Raw genomic sequence first — 12,500 nt, 5'->3', positions numbered from 1 at the left:
GACTTGCCTTGTTAAATAAAGGTTAAATAAAGGTGTAGTTGTTTTTGTTGAAAAATCGGCCAAATCGGTTTCCAAATTTCTGATTGTTATTAAAACTTGAAATTGGCCATTTCCATTAATCTGTCGACCTCTAGTACAGTGAGTTGAGTACAGTACAGAACAGTTGAGTGAGTTGAGTACAGTACACAACAGTAGAGTGAGTACAGTACAGTACAGTAGAATGAGTAGAGTAGAGTACGGTACAGTACAGTAGAGTGAGTAGAGGACAGTACAGAACAGTAGAGTGAGTAGAGTACAGAGCAGAACAGTACAGAACAGAACAGCACAGTACAGTAAAGTACAGAACAGAACAGCACAGTACAGTACAGTACAGTACAGTGAGAAGTACAGTACAGAACAGAACAGTACAGTGAGTAGAGTACAGTACATAACAGAACAGTACAGTGAGTAGAGTACAGTACAGAGCAGAACAGTACAGTGAGTAGAGTACAGAGCAGAACAGTACAGTACAGTGAGTAGGGTAGAGTACAGTACAGAACAGAACAATAAAGTGAGTAGAGTACAGAACAGAACAGTACAGTACAGTGAGTAGAGTACAGTACAATACAGAACAGTACAGTGAGTAGAGTACAGTACAGTACAGAACAGTACAGTGAGTAGAGTACAGAACAGAACAGAACAGAACAGTACAGTGAGTAGAGTACAGTACAGTAAAAACAGTACAGTGAGTAGAGTACAGAACAGAACAGTAAAGTGAGTAGAGTACAGAACAGTAAAGTGAGTAGAGTGCAGTACAGTACAGAACAGAACAGTACAGTGAGTAGAGTACAGTACAGTACAGAACAGTACAGTGAGTACAGTACAGTACAGAACAGTACAGTGAGTAGAGTACAGTACAGAACAGTAAAGTGAGTAGAGTACAGAACAGAACAGTACAGTGGGTAGAGTAGAGTACAGTATAGAACAGTAAAGTGAGTAGAGTAGAGTACAGTACAGAACAGAAAAGAACAGAACAGTAAAGTGAGTAGAGTAGAATACAGTACAGTACAGTACAGTGAGTAGAGTACAGTACAGTACAGAACAGAACAGTAAAGTGAGTAGAGTACAGTACAGAACAGAACAGTACAGTGAGTAGAGTACAGTACAGTACAGTACAGAACAGAACAGTACAGTGAGTAGAGTACAGTACAGAACAGAACAGTACAGTGAGTAGAGTACAGTACAGAACAGTAAAGTGAGTAGAATACAGTACAGCAGAGTACAGTAGAGTAGAGCACAGTACGGAACAGTACAGTGAGTAGAGTACAGTACATAACAGAACAGAACAGAACGGTGAGTACAGTACAGTACAGTACAGTACAGTACAGTACAGTACAGTACAGTACAGTACAGTACAGTGAGTAGAGTAGAGTACAGTACAGAATAGTACAGTGAGTAGAGTACAGTACAGTACAGAACAGAACAGTACAGTGAGTAGAGTACAGTACAGAACAGAACAGTACAGTGAGTAGAGTACAGTACAGAACAGACCAGTAAAGTGAGTAGAGTAGAGTACAGAACAGAACAGTACAGTGAGTAGAGTACAGTACAGAACAGAACAGTAAAGTGAGTAGAGTACAGTACAGAACAGTAAAGTGAGTAGAGTACAGTACAGTACAGTACAGAACAGAACAGTGAGTAGAGTACAGTACAATACTGTACAGAACAGTACAGTGAGTAGAGTACAGTACAGAACAGTAAAGTGAGTAGAGTACAGTACAGAACAGTACAGTGAGTACAGTGAGAAGATTACAGTACAGAACAGTACAGTGAGAAGATTACAGAACAGAACAGTACAGTGAGTAGAGTACTGTAGAGAACAGTACAGTGAATAGAGTACACTACAGAACAGAACAGTGAGTAGAGAACAGTACAGAACAGGGAGCAGAGCACAGTAGAGTACAGTACAATACATTACAACTACGGCAGGCTGCACATAGGCCAAGCCTACAATAGTCCCCTGCAAGTCAGTCAAGAGCCTTCACTCTCCTCGCTCAGCACTCTCCTCTGCCAAGACGGCGTAGCAGTCAGACGTCTTTGTCCTCGTCCTGTCGTGTCCCATGTATATATATTTTTATATATTTTTCTTAGCATATCCTTTTTTATATTTTTCTAAACCTCAACTTCAAAATACTCACTTGCAACCCGCCTCACCCAATGTGGTGTGGATCTGCTTTTATTCTAAAGTATTTTTCTTTACTTCGGAACCAGAATCCCCTAACAGAAGCTAGCCAGCTAACCTGCTACTAGCTCGTAGTCAACTAACCACTGCTTGCGGTTATCAGCTAACCTTTAGCTCGGAAAACTCTCGCCAATTTGCACAACGTGATTCAAAACAGAGTACACTGGACCTATTTTCTCTCCATATCCGCGGCTTCCTATCGCAAGCTCTGAACCTTTTTCACCTGGATCATCGCAGCTATCTAGCTGCAATCCGAGTGGCTACTCCCGGCTAACGTCTGTCCCGAAGCAAGCACCAATTAGCCTGGAGCTAGCCCATGCTAGGCCCATCTCCCGGCTAGTTGAAGAGGTCCATCAGCCACTCTACAATACCTATTCTGGCAATTGGTCCAGACCCCTTTTACTGCAGGTACGGAGCTCCTTCACGACTGGACTACCGACGCAATCTGCCCGAGGATTCTTTCTGCAACAGATCCCTCCGTCGCGACGTCTGCTGAATGCCCATCTGCTAGCCTGCTACCTGTGGCCCGCTAGCTGTCTATAGCATTTCGGACTGTTAGCTGAATAGGTCCACCGGACAATTTCTTGGGCCACTATACCTATTTTGCCAATTGGACTGAACCCCTTTGCTACACGGAACCCTACTACTCCATCACGATTGGTCTAATGGACGTAACTGCACGAGGAGGCTATAACAGCCTTCATCCGTCACGAAGTCCCTCTAAGGCCCTGCTAGCTTGCTAGCCCAGGCCCACTAGCTGTCTGAATCGGTATGTCTCCAGCCAATCTAACTACTCACTGGACTCCTATGATCACTCGGCTATGCATGCCTCTCCCTAATGTCAATATGCCTTGTCCATTGCTGTTCTGGTTAGTGACCGTCTTATTTCACTGTAGAGCCTCTAGCCCTGCTCAATATGGCTTAGCCAACCCTTTAGTTCCACCTCCCACACATGCGGTGACATCAACTGGTTTAAATGTTTCTAGAGACAATATCTCTCAAATCATCACACAATGCCTAGGTTTACCTCCAATGTATTCACATCCTACCATGCCTTTGTCTGTACAGTAAGCATTGAATCTATTCTATCGTGCCCAGAAAACTGCTCATTTTACTCTCTGTTCTGAAAGTTCTAGACAATCAGTTCTGATAGCCTTTAGCCGTACCCTTATCCTACTCCTCCTCTGTTCCTCTGGTGATGTAAAGGTTAATCCAGGCCCTGCAGTGCCTAACTACACTCCCATTCCCCAGGTGCTCTCATTTGTTGACTTCTGTGACTGTAAAAGCCATGGTTTCATGCATGTTAACGTTAGAAGCCTCCTCCCTAAATTTGTTTTATTCACTGCTTTAGCAAACTCTGCCACTCTGTCCGAGCCGTGTCTGAATCCTGGTTTAGGAAAACCACCAAAAACCCTGAAATTTCCATCCCTAACTACAACATTTTCCGACAAGATAGAACTGCCAAAGGGGGCGGAGTTGCAATCTACTGCAAAGATAGCCTGCAGAGTTCTGTCTTACTATCCAGGTCTGTACCCAAACAATTCGAGCTTCTACTTTTAAAAATCTACCTTTCCATAAACAAGTCTCTCACCGTTGCCGCTTGCTATAGACCACCCTCTGCCCCCAGCTATGCCCTGGACAACATATGTGAATTGATTGCCCCCATCTATCTTCAGAGCTCGTGCTGTTAGGTGACCTAAACTGGGACATGCTTAACACCCCAGCCATCCTACAATCTAAGCTTGATGCCCTCAATCTCACCGACTAGCATCACTACTCTGGATGGTTCTAACTTAGAATATGTGGACAACTACAAATACCTAGATGTCTGGCTAGACTGTAAACTCTCCTTCCAGACTCACATTAAGCATCTCCAATCCAAAATTAAATCTAGAATTGGCTTCCTATTTCACAACAAAGCATCCTTCACTCATGCTGCCAAACATACCCTCATAAAACTGACCATCCTACCAATCCTCGACTTCGGCAATGTCATCTACAAAATAGCCTCCAACACTCTACTCAACACTCTACTCACCAAAGCCTCATATACTACCTACCACTGCAACCTGTACGCTCTTGTTGGCTGGCCCTCGCTTCATACTCGTCGCCAAACTCACTGGCTCCAGGTCATCTACAAGTCTCTGCTAGGTAAAGTCCCGCCTTATCTCAGCTCACTGGTCACCAAAGCAGCACCCACCCGTAGCACGCGCTCCAGCAGGTATATCTCACTGGTCACCCCCAAATCCAATTCCTCCTTTGGCCGCCTTTCCTTCCAGTTCTCTGCTGCCAATGACTGGAACAAATTGCAAAAATCACTGAAGCTGGAGACTCATATCTCCCTCACTAGCTTTAAGCACCATTGTCAGCACATCTATTAATAGCCCATCCAACTACCTCATCCCCATACTGTATTTATTTATTTATCTTCCTCTTTTGCAACCCAGTATATCTACTTCCACATCCATCTTCTGCACATCTATCACTCCAGTGTTTAATTGGTCAATTGTAATTACTTCACCACTATGGCCTTTTTATTGCCTTACCTCCCTTATCTTACCGCATTTGCACACACCGTATATAGACCTTTTCTACTGTTTTATTGACTGTATGTTTGTTTATTCCATGTGTAACTCTGTGTTGTTGTATGTGTCGAAATGCTTTGCTTTATCATGGCCAGGTCGCAGTTGTAAAAGAGAACTTGTTCTCAACTTGCCTACCTGGTTAAATAAAGGTTAAATAAAAAAATAAAAAAATTAAACTGTTCTCAGGCCCTCTGATGCCCTGAAGCAGGCTAAAGTATGAGGGAATCAGTGGTCACATCCAGCAGGAGTGGGGGGGGGGGGGGGGTCAAGTCAAAAAGACAGGTCTGGATCATCAAGCCAGCCCTTGCCATTCCCAGCTTTTCCGCAGAGTCCATGGGTAGATACTCCTCAGACAACATGTAGCACCTTCCTGGGTGAAGCCGATATCCGCTAGATTTCGCTAAGGCGCCAGAGACTCACTACACATCAATTATTGGGTTAGTCCCACCTTGGAGAGTGAAATCCAGTCAAAACTACAACAAGCCTCTGTGATGTCCGAGCCTGTGCCATCTACAGTTTCAAATAAAAAATGTAAGGAAAAAAAATAATTCTACCAAGTATCAGGCAATTTTGGCTGACAATCTGGTTGCCTCTGTCAGAAGGCTGGGACATGGCCGTAGGTGGACTTTCCAACAAGACAATGACCCAAAACATACCTCAAGATCCACACAGAAAGGGTTCTGTGAGAACAAAATCAATGTTCTGCCATGGCCATCTCAGTCACTGGACCTCAATCCAATCAAAAACCTGTGGGCTGAATGGAAGAGGGCAGTTGATAAGCACAAACCCAAGAATGTGAAGGATCTTGAAAGGATCTGCATAGAGGAATGGTCCAAAATCCCTCCAAATGTGTTCCTTAACCTTGTCAAACATTACAGGAAAAGACTCCATGCTGTTATCCTTGCCAGAGGTGATGGCACTAAGTACTAAATGAGGAGTGCGAATAATTATGAAACTTTGATTTTGGTTAAATTAATTTTGTATTAAATAATTGAATGATTTGGGTTGGTTCCATTGAAACATTAATAAAGTACAGTATTTCTCACATGTTGGTATTTTGAGTTTATCTCTATAATGATATTGTTTATATTTCTTTAAGCATTGTTTGTGCATTGCCAGTCAGGGGTGGCGGTCATTTTAGAGCCCACTTTACTCCCATACCCCGTTCAAAGGCACTTCAATCTTTAGTCTTCCCCATTCACCCTCTAACTGGCACACAGACACAATCCATGGTTCAATTGTCTCAAGGCTTAAAAATCCTTCTTTAACCTGTCACCTCCCCTTCATCAACACTGATTGAAGTGGCTTTAACAAGTGACATCAATAAGGGGTCATAGCTTTCACCTGGATTCACCTGGTGAGTATATGTTATGGAAAGAGCAGGTGTTCAAAATGTTTTGTACACTCAGTGTAAAAATAATCAGTATTTATTAAGCTAAAACGTCTCTAAAAAAATGCAAGCAAAAAACATTAAAACAATAAAATATTAACACATTTACAGGAGCTCTCTGCCTAGACGACCTCGTGGCGCCGTGGTAAACACGGAACTCATATCCAGAATAATGCTAATTGAAAAGCTGTTCAAAAGAGGACATTGTATTCCTTTTTTTTGTACTCACTGATGAAGGCCATGCAGCAGAAACGCTTCGGTTTAAAAAAAACGTTGTTTCTATTGAACATGCCATACTAATAAAGGCATTTTAATCAATTATATGAAGAGTGCCTTGGTCCTCCTTTCCTTTTGATGACCAATTTACCCCTTTTACCAAAGAGCACCTTCTATCTACCAAAATGTACTATTGTGTACCTTAGTAGCGCTTCCCTTCCTCCTCTTTCTAGCAGAATAATGCATTGCTGTGTAGTACAGCTCATGGACCCATGATGTAACTTCATATGGTAATTCTGTAACAGTGTATAAATCCACTAGACTTACTGCATTTCAATAACCCAGTTGTTTCCTTTCAAACTCAAGGTGTCATATCATAACTGACACCCCATTATTTCTGCAGACATCTTTGAATATTAATTCTGAGCAGTTATTTATATCGTTTTTGGAAAACGTAATTCCATTACCAAAGTTTGCATCTGCACGGTTCTCCATTAAATTACTTTGTGTACATGTTTTGGTGGAAATTGTTAAAAGTAGTCCTTATGCATAGAGCTGTATGGATTGTTCAACTTCTAAATCAATGTTATGTGTTTGGTATACATTATACATACAGATTTATTTTTATCTTTTTATTTTACCCCATTTATCGCCCCAATTTGGATTTTGTCTCATCAATGCAACTCCCCAACAGTCTCGGGAGGCGAAGGTTGAGTCATGCTACCCACCGAACCACGCTTCTTAACACCCGCCCGCTTAACCCGGAAGCCAGCAGCATCAATGTGTCGGAAGAAAAGTCTGGCGACGATTCCCGAATGCGATTCAGCTGAGACCAAACTGCAAAACATGAACCGGCAGCTGCACACTGAGGCATGTATTATCAATAGCTTAAATCTAATATTGTTGCCAAAAGCAGAAACAGTAGTAGTTATAAAACGGCAGTAGTTTAATGGATATGTTTTTATGAGTTTTTCTCTGAGGGACAAGAAAAGAGTCAGACTGCTAAACATGCTGAGCTCGGCTACTCCTCCCTAAAACCAAAACATTTAAAAGACAACTAGGCCTTGGCTATAGACTCCGACTGAGCTCGAGGACCACTTTTGGGCTTTTTCAGTTTCCAGCGAAATTGCATGAAATACTAAAGGAGGAGTCGGTTGGAGTGGCTGTCTCTCTCTCTCTCCTGTTTTCTTATTCTCATTCCACAACACGATCCTAGAGGGTGATGAAGGATTACTTGGGCCCGGAGCACCATTTGCTGGGGATCTAAAGGCAATTTGAAACCATCAAGATAATTTACCGTTCCGTCAGACACGGAGGTGATGCTGTTTAAAATCTATCTCCTGTTTCTTCTCCCCCTTCTCCTCCTCTCTTATCCCCCTGCTCCCCCTCTCTTCTCCCCCTGCTCCCCCTCTCTTATCCCCCTGCTCCCCCTCTCTTCTCCCCCGTTCCCTCTCCTGCAAGCCCTTCCCATTTTAAGTGGAAACTGCTCTTGGGCCATAATTCATGTAGGATTTATATAGTGTGTGTGTGGGGCGGAGGGACACGAGGTAGAACACACACCGTGGGCCAAGGTCATAATAACCCTAATCCTCCCTCTTGGCACTCCACCACCTCCTCTCCCTTCAGATAGGAAATGAACTGGTCTACTCTGCCCCTCCTCGTCTTCCTATGGGACAGATCGCACGGCCGGGCACGAACCGCCATTAAATAAATAGAATCAGGAAAATCCTAGAATACCTCGGAGCAGAATGTCACAAAGGACCTGTCAGCTTCCCAGGACGGTCTGGCGGAGCTCCAGCCCAGAGTGGGAGACGAGTAGAAGAGGAGGGGCAGGCGGTTTAGGTAGAGAAGGCAGAGAGAAGCCAAACGTCTGGGTCAGGCGAAAATGACATGACAACTGCACTAAATGTAAATAAAGAGATCAGTGTGGTAATTCAATCTCCCAGACTGGAGCTAAGCTTATAAATCACAGCTCCAAACCTTCTTAAGAACACCCCAGCCCAAAATGCGGCAGCCGCTCCACAATTAGATTCTTTGTCAGCCTCTGGACTGGCCTCCGGAGCATGTCTCTCTCTCCATCTCGCACACACACAGCCAAGATGGGATTTATAAGGTCCAGCATCATTAAACACACATGGCTCACACACAGCATTAGTCAGTAAAAGGGGATATTGTAGCTCTAGCACCACAACATTAAATCTAACATATCTACACAACGCATAATTTTAATCTGTTTTATGTTCAATTGTTAATGCCTATAAATCCAGAGAATAAACCAACTACCAAGACTAATCTAAACTGTGATGTTACATGTAACAGCAGGTTTTTAAAGGCAATCTGCACTTACCCGTCTCTTCGTCGATGGCGAATCGTCCCAGTCCACTCCCGTCCCGGAGAGAGTACTGGATTTCCCCATCTCTACCATCATCGTCATCCCGGGCCGTGACTTGGAGGACGGTGGTCCCAATGCGGGCGCTCTCCTTCACTGATCCCGTAAGGGCGAAGTGGGAGAAGTAGGGAGTGTAGAGGTTCTCGTTTACATCTACCACCTCTAGTTCCACGAAGGTGACAGACAGCAGAGAGACAGGTCTCCCTTTATCCTTGGCTCTCACCGTGAGGTTGTAGAACTGTTGCGTCTCGTAGTCCAGCTCCTTGGTCAGACGGATGGCTCCACTGGCCTTGTCCACCTCGAACTTCCCATTGTAGTCGTTGACCAGGGAGTATCTAACCTGGCCACCCAGGCCAAGGTCTGGGTCCTGAGTCTCGAGCCAGGCCACCACGGTTCCCACTGGTAGATCCTCCAGGGCCCGGGTGTTGTAGACACTGGGGATGAATACTGGGGGGCAGTCATTAACGTCCTCTAGAGAGATCTTCAGAGTGGTGACTGAAAACTTTTGGTTCCCTTTCTCTGCACGGTCACGAGCCTCAATCTTCAAGTTGAAGGTGGAGACGAACTCCCTGTCCAGCTGCCCGGCAACGTACACAATCCCGTTGGAGCTGTTGATGCCAAACTGGGTGGTGCTGGTCAGGACGGAGTAGACAATCTCTCCATTAGGCCCCAAGTCTTTATCAGTGGCCTCAACCTGAATGACATCGGTGCCAATGGCTGTGTTTTCGGGAATGAAGGTTCTATAGCCTCCCTCCTGCAGGAACTGAGGTGCATTGTCATTGGCATCTTCTACGTAGACGGTGAGCAGACGCCAAGCGGTTTTCTGTGGCAGGCCCAGGTCGTAGATAGTGATGTTGAGGAGGTATCTGTCTCTTTTCTCTCTGTCCATGGGCAGGAAGACGCTGATCAGCCCACTCTCCATGTCGATGGTGAAACAGCTGTCTGTATTTCCATCTGAGATGGCATACAACATCTGACCGTTAAAACCTGTGTCGCCGTCATAGGCGTTGACCTTGAAGACACTGGACCCGACCTTTAGGTCTTCGTGCACTGATATGTCTGTGGGGAAGGCCTTATCAAACTGAGGTGTCTGTCTGTTGATGGAGAAAAGGTCAATGAACCCTTCCTCAACCTTGGGCTTGGTTCTAGCTTTGGACTTATTTAGTAATTTCTCAGCTAACTTTTGGGCGACTCTTGTCTCCCTACAGTTGAAGCTCTTGGGGAAAGATTTCCCATGAACAATAGAGATGTTCACAAACATCGGGTCGGAGAAGTTCTCTCCATCTGTGGCGGTTATTTTCAAACTGAAGATTCCATTTTTTGGACTGGCAGTGGAGAGGGACCTCTGTAGGGTTAGGACCCCCGAGTCAGGGTTCAGGTCAAAGAAGCCCCTCTCATTCCCTTCCAGGATCTTGTACTTCACCAGCTCCAGCTCGTCTATGTCGATGGCAGACATGGTGGTGATTACCTCATTGATGGGGAAGTCCCGAGAGACTAGCCCCTGGCACGCCACCTTCTCGAATAAGGGTTGGTTGTCGTTCACATTCTCCAGATGGACAGTTACGTTGACTTCACTCTCTCGTCTGTAGGGAGAACCCCAGTCAGAGGCCCTGACCACAAACATGTAGCTCTCAGACGAGGACTCAAAGTCCAGCTCCTGTGTGGTGGTGAGGATGCCAGAGAACTGGTTGATTTTGAAGGGCAGGGGCTGAAGGCTGGCTATGCTGTATGTTATGTATCCATTCTCCCCGCTATCACCATCCACAGCGGACACCGCCAGCACAGTCCATCCCACGGGGACGCTCTCATTGACGAACACCTCGTACGAAAGCTGAGTGAATGTTGGGGTGTTGTCATTTGCGTCCTCGATGGAGACCCGAACTTTGACCCCCAGCTCGCTGTCCACCTCCACCACTTCCAGGTCAAACATGTCCTTGGTGCACTCCGTGAACCAGCGAGCAGTTGAGATCACGCCCGTTAGGGTGTTCATCCGGAAGTAGGAGGAGTCTGTCGAGGGGGTCAGAATATATTCCGCATCGTCTGGCTCAGGGGAGATTTTCACCACCTTTACGATCGTGCCTGGGGGTGAGATTTCATTGAGACTAATTTCATACGACTCCTGTTCAAATTTCACTTCCACAGGATGTGGTTTCTTCACCATGATGTGCACAACCCTGACCGAAGAAAACTTTTGCGGTGCACCCTTGTCCTTAGCCTGAAGTGTGAGGTTATATCCATAAGGGAAGTTCTCCCAGTCAACTTGGTCAGACGCCTTGATAGCGAACTCATTGCCCTCTGACCTCTCCAGAGTGAACTGCTCCATAGGGTCTCCGGCCACTATAGACAAGGACTCAATCTCTCCATTTAACCCCTCGTCCAGGTCTTCCACAGTGACCACTGCATACACAGGGTTCTTGTCTAACCACGAGGGGACATGGGTGACCACTTTCATGACTGGCAGATGCTCGTTGACACGCTCTACATGCACAAAGAGCTTGGCCGTACTGCTCACACCGTTATTGCCATACAACTTCATCCCGCGGTCCACCGCCTGGATTTCAAGGTCATATCGGTTCTGCTCCTCAATGTTCAGTTTCCCGCTGAGGGAGACCACACCGCTAGTTGGGTGCACGGCGAACAGCTCCATTTTCTCCTTGAAGAAGTAGTAAAATTCCCCGTTGGAGCCGACGTCCGCGTCAGTGGCTGTAACTTGTGCTATGCTAGTCCTGAGGGGGGTGCTTTCTGCGATGGTGACTGAGTATGTGGTGGGTGAGAATAGAGGTCGGAGGTCATTCATGTCCAGGACTTGGACAGTCACTTTGGTCCAGGTCTCCAGAACCTCTCCTTTGACGGAGGCTTTCACTGTCAGTAAGTAGCTGTCCTGGATTTCTCGATTCAAGATGGCTGCGTTGCCGCCTTTAGTCCTTATGCGTAAGAAGCAGAAATCTCCCAGCATGTACTCCTCTGCTTTAAAGAAGCCTTCTTCATCCCCGGAGGTGATCCTGTAACGGATTTCCCAGGAGCGCTGGGCCAGGTGGATGCCCATTTTAACTTTACTGTTGGCGTATGTTCGCGCTGCCGAGTTCTCGTAGACCATGGCATGATAGACGGACTGCGTGAAGAGAAATGGAGGGCCGTCGACGGGGCCCTGGGGAGAACCCTGGCTGTCCTGGCAGCAGCAGGGGGCAGGCTGGGAGAGCAGCAGCAGCAACAGGGCCAGGCAGAAGAGAGGGGCACGCATGCCTGTGTAGGCCCACTGGCCCATATTCACATCCATCCCATCATCACTCTTCCATCCTGCAACAAAAGAAAGGAGAAAGATGTTAGCCACGGGGGCAGAGGGGAGATTGTGGAAAAGGAGGGAAGTATTTACAACCACAAAATACATGCCACATATCCCACAACTTGACATTTGACCCCTAGGCCTAACAGGTTACTAATTTTCCATTTGATTGAAAAGATTGATTGGATGGGGAGGGAGATGACAGGAATGCATAGTAAACAGGCAACCTTAGGAGGTATGACATCATTGTGTGAGGACTCTATGGACACTGACACTCAATTGCACGTTTTTGAAAAACCAGGAGGTTGGTTCAAGAAGGAAGGAACAAAATAATTGCATGGCTAGTGGAAGGAGGAGTGCACCATCACCAAAACACACCAAAAAACATACCACTATTAGACTGCAGGGAAGCTGAA

The 12,500-nt window shown here is 45.8% G+C and overlaps 1 protein-coding gene across 1 annotated transcript in view; it reads right to left on the bottom strand.

Moving 5' to 3' along the window:
- LOC135546636 (protocadherin Fat 3-like) overlaps positions 1 to 12,500 on the bottom strand; it is a 333,832-nt gene that overhangs the window by 213,852 nt on the left and 107,480 nt on the right. Inside the window, 1 exon segment of the mRNA XM_064975226.1 lies at positions 8,760 to 12,098. Within this exon segment, the coding sequence (XP_064831298.1) occupies positions 8,760 to 12,078 (3,319 nt within the window). The 5' untranslated portion in view covers positions 12,079 to 12,098.

This window comes from Oncorhynchus masou, chromosome 9 (genome assembly GCF_036934945.1).
Source record: "Oncorhynchus masou masou isolate Uvic2021 chromosome 9, UVic_Omas_1.1, whole genome shotgun sequence".
Lineage (NCBI taxonomy): Eukaryota > Metazoa > Chordata > Actinopteri > Salmoniformes > Salmonidae > Oncorhynchus > Oncorhynchus masou.
Note: the sequence above shows the minus strand (reverse complement) of the source record. Positions and strands in the feature narration are given on the sequence as shown.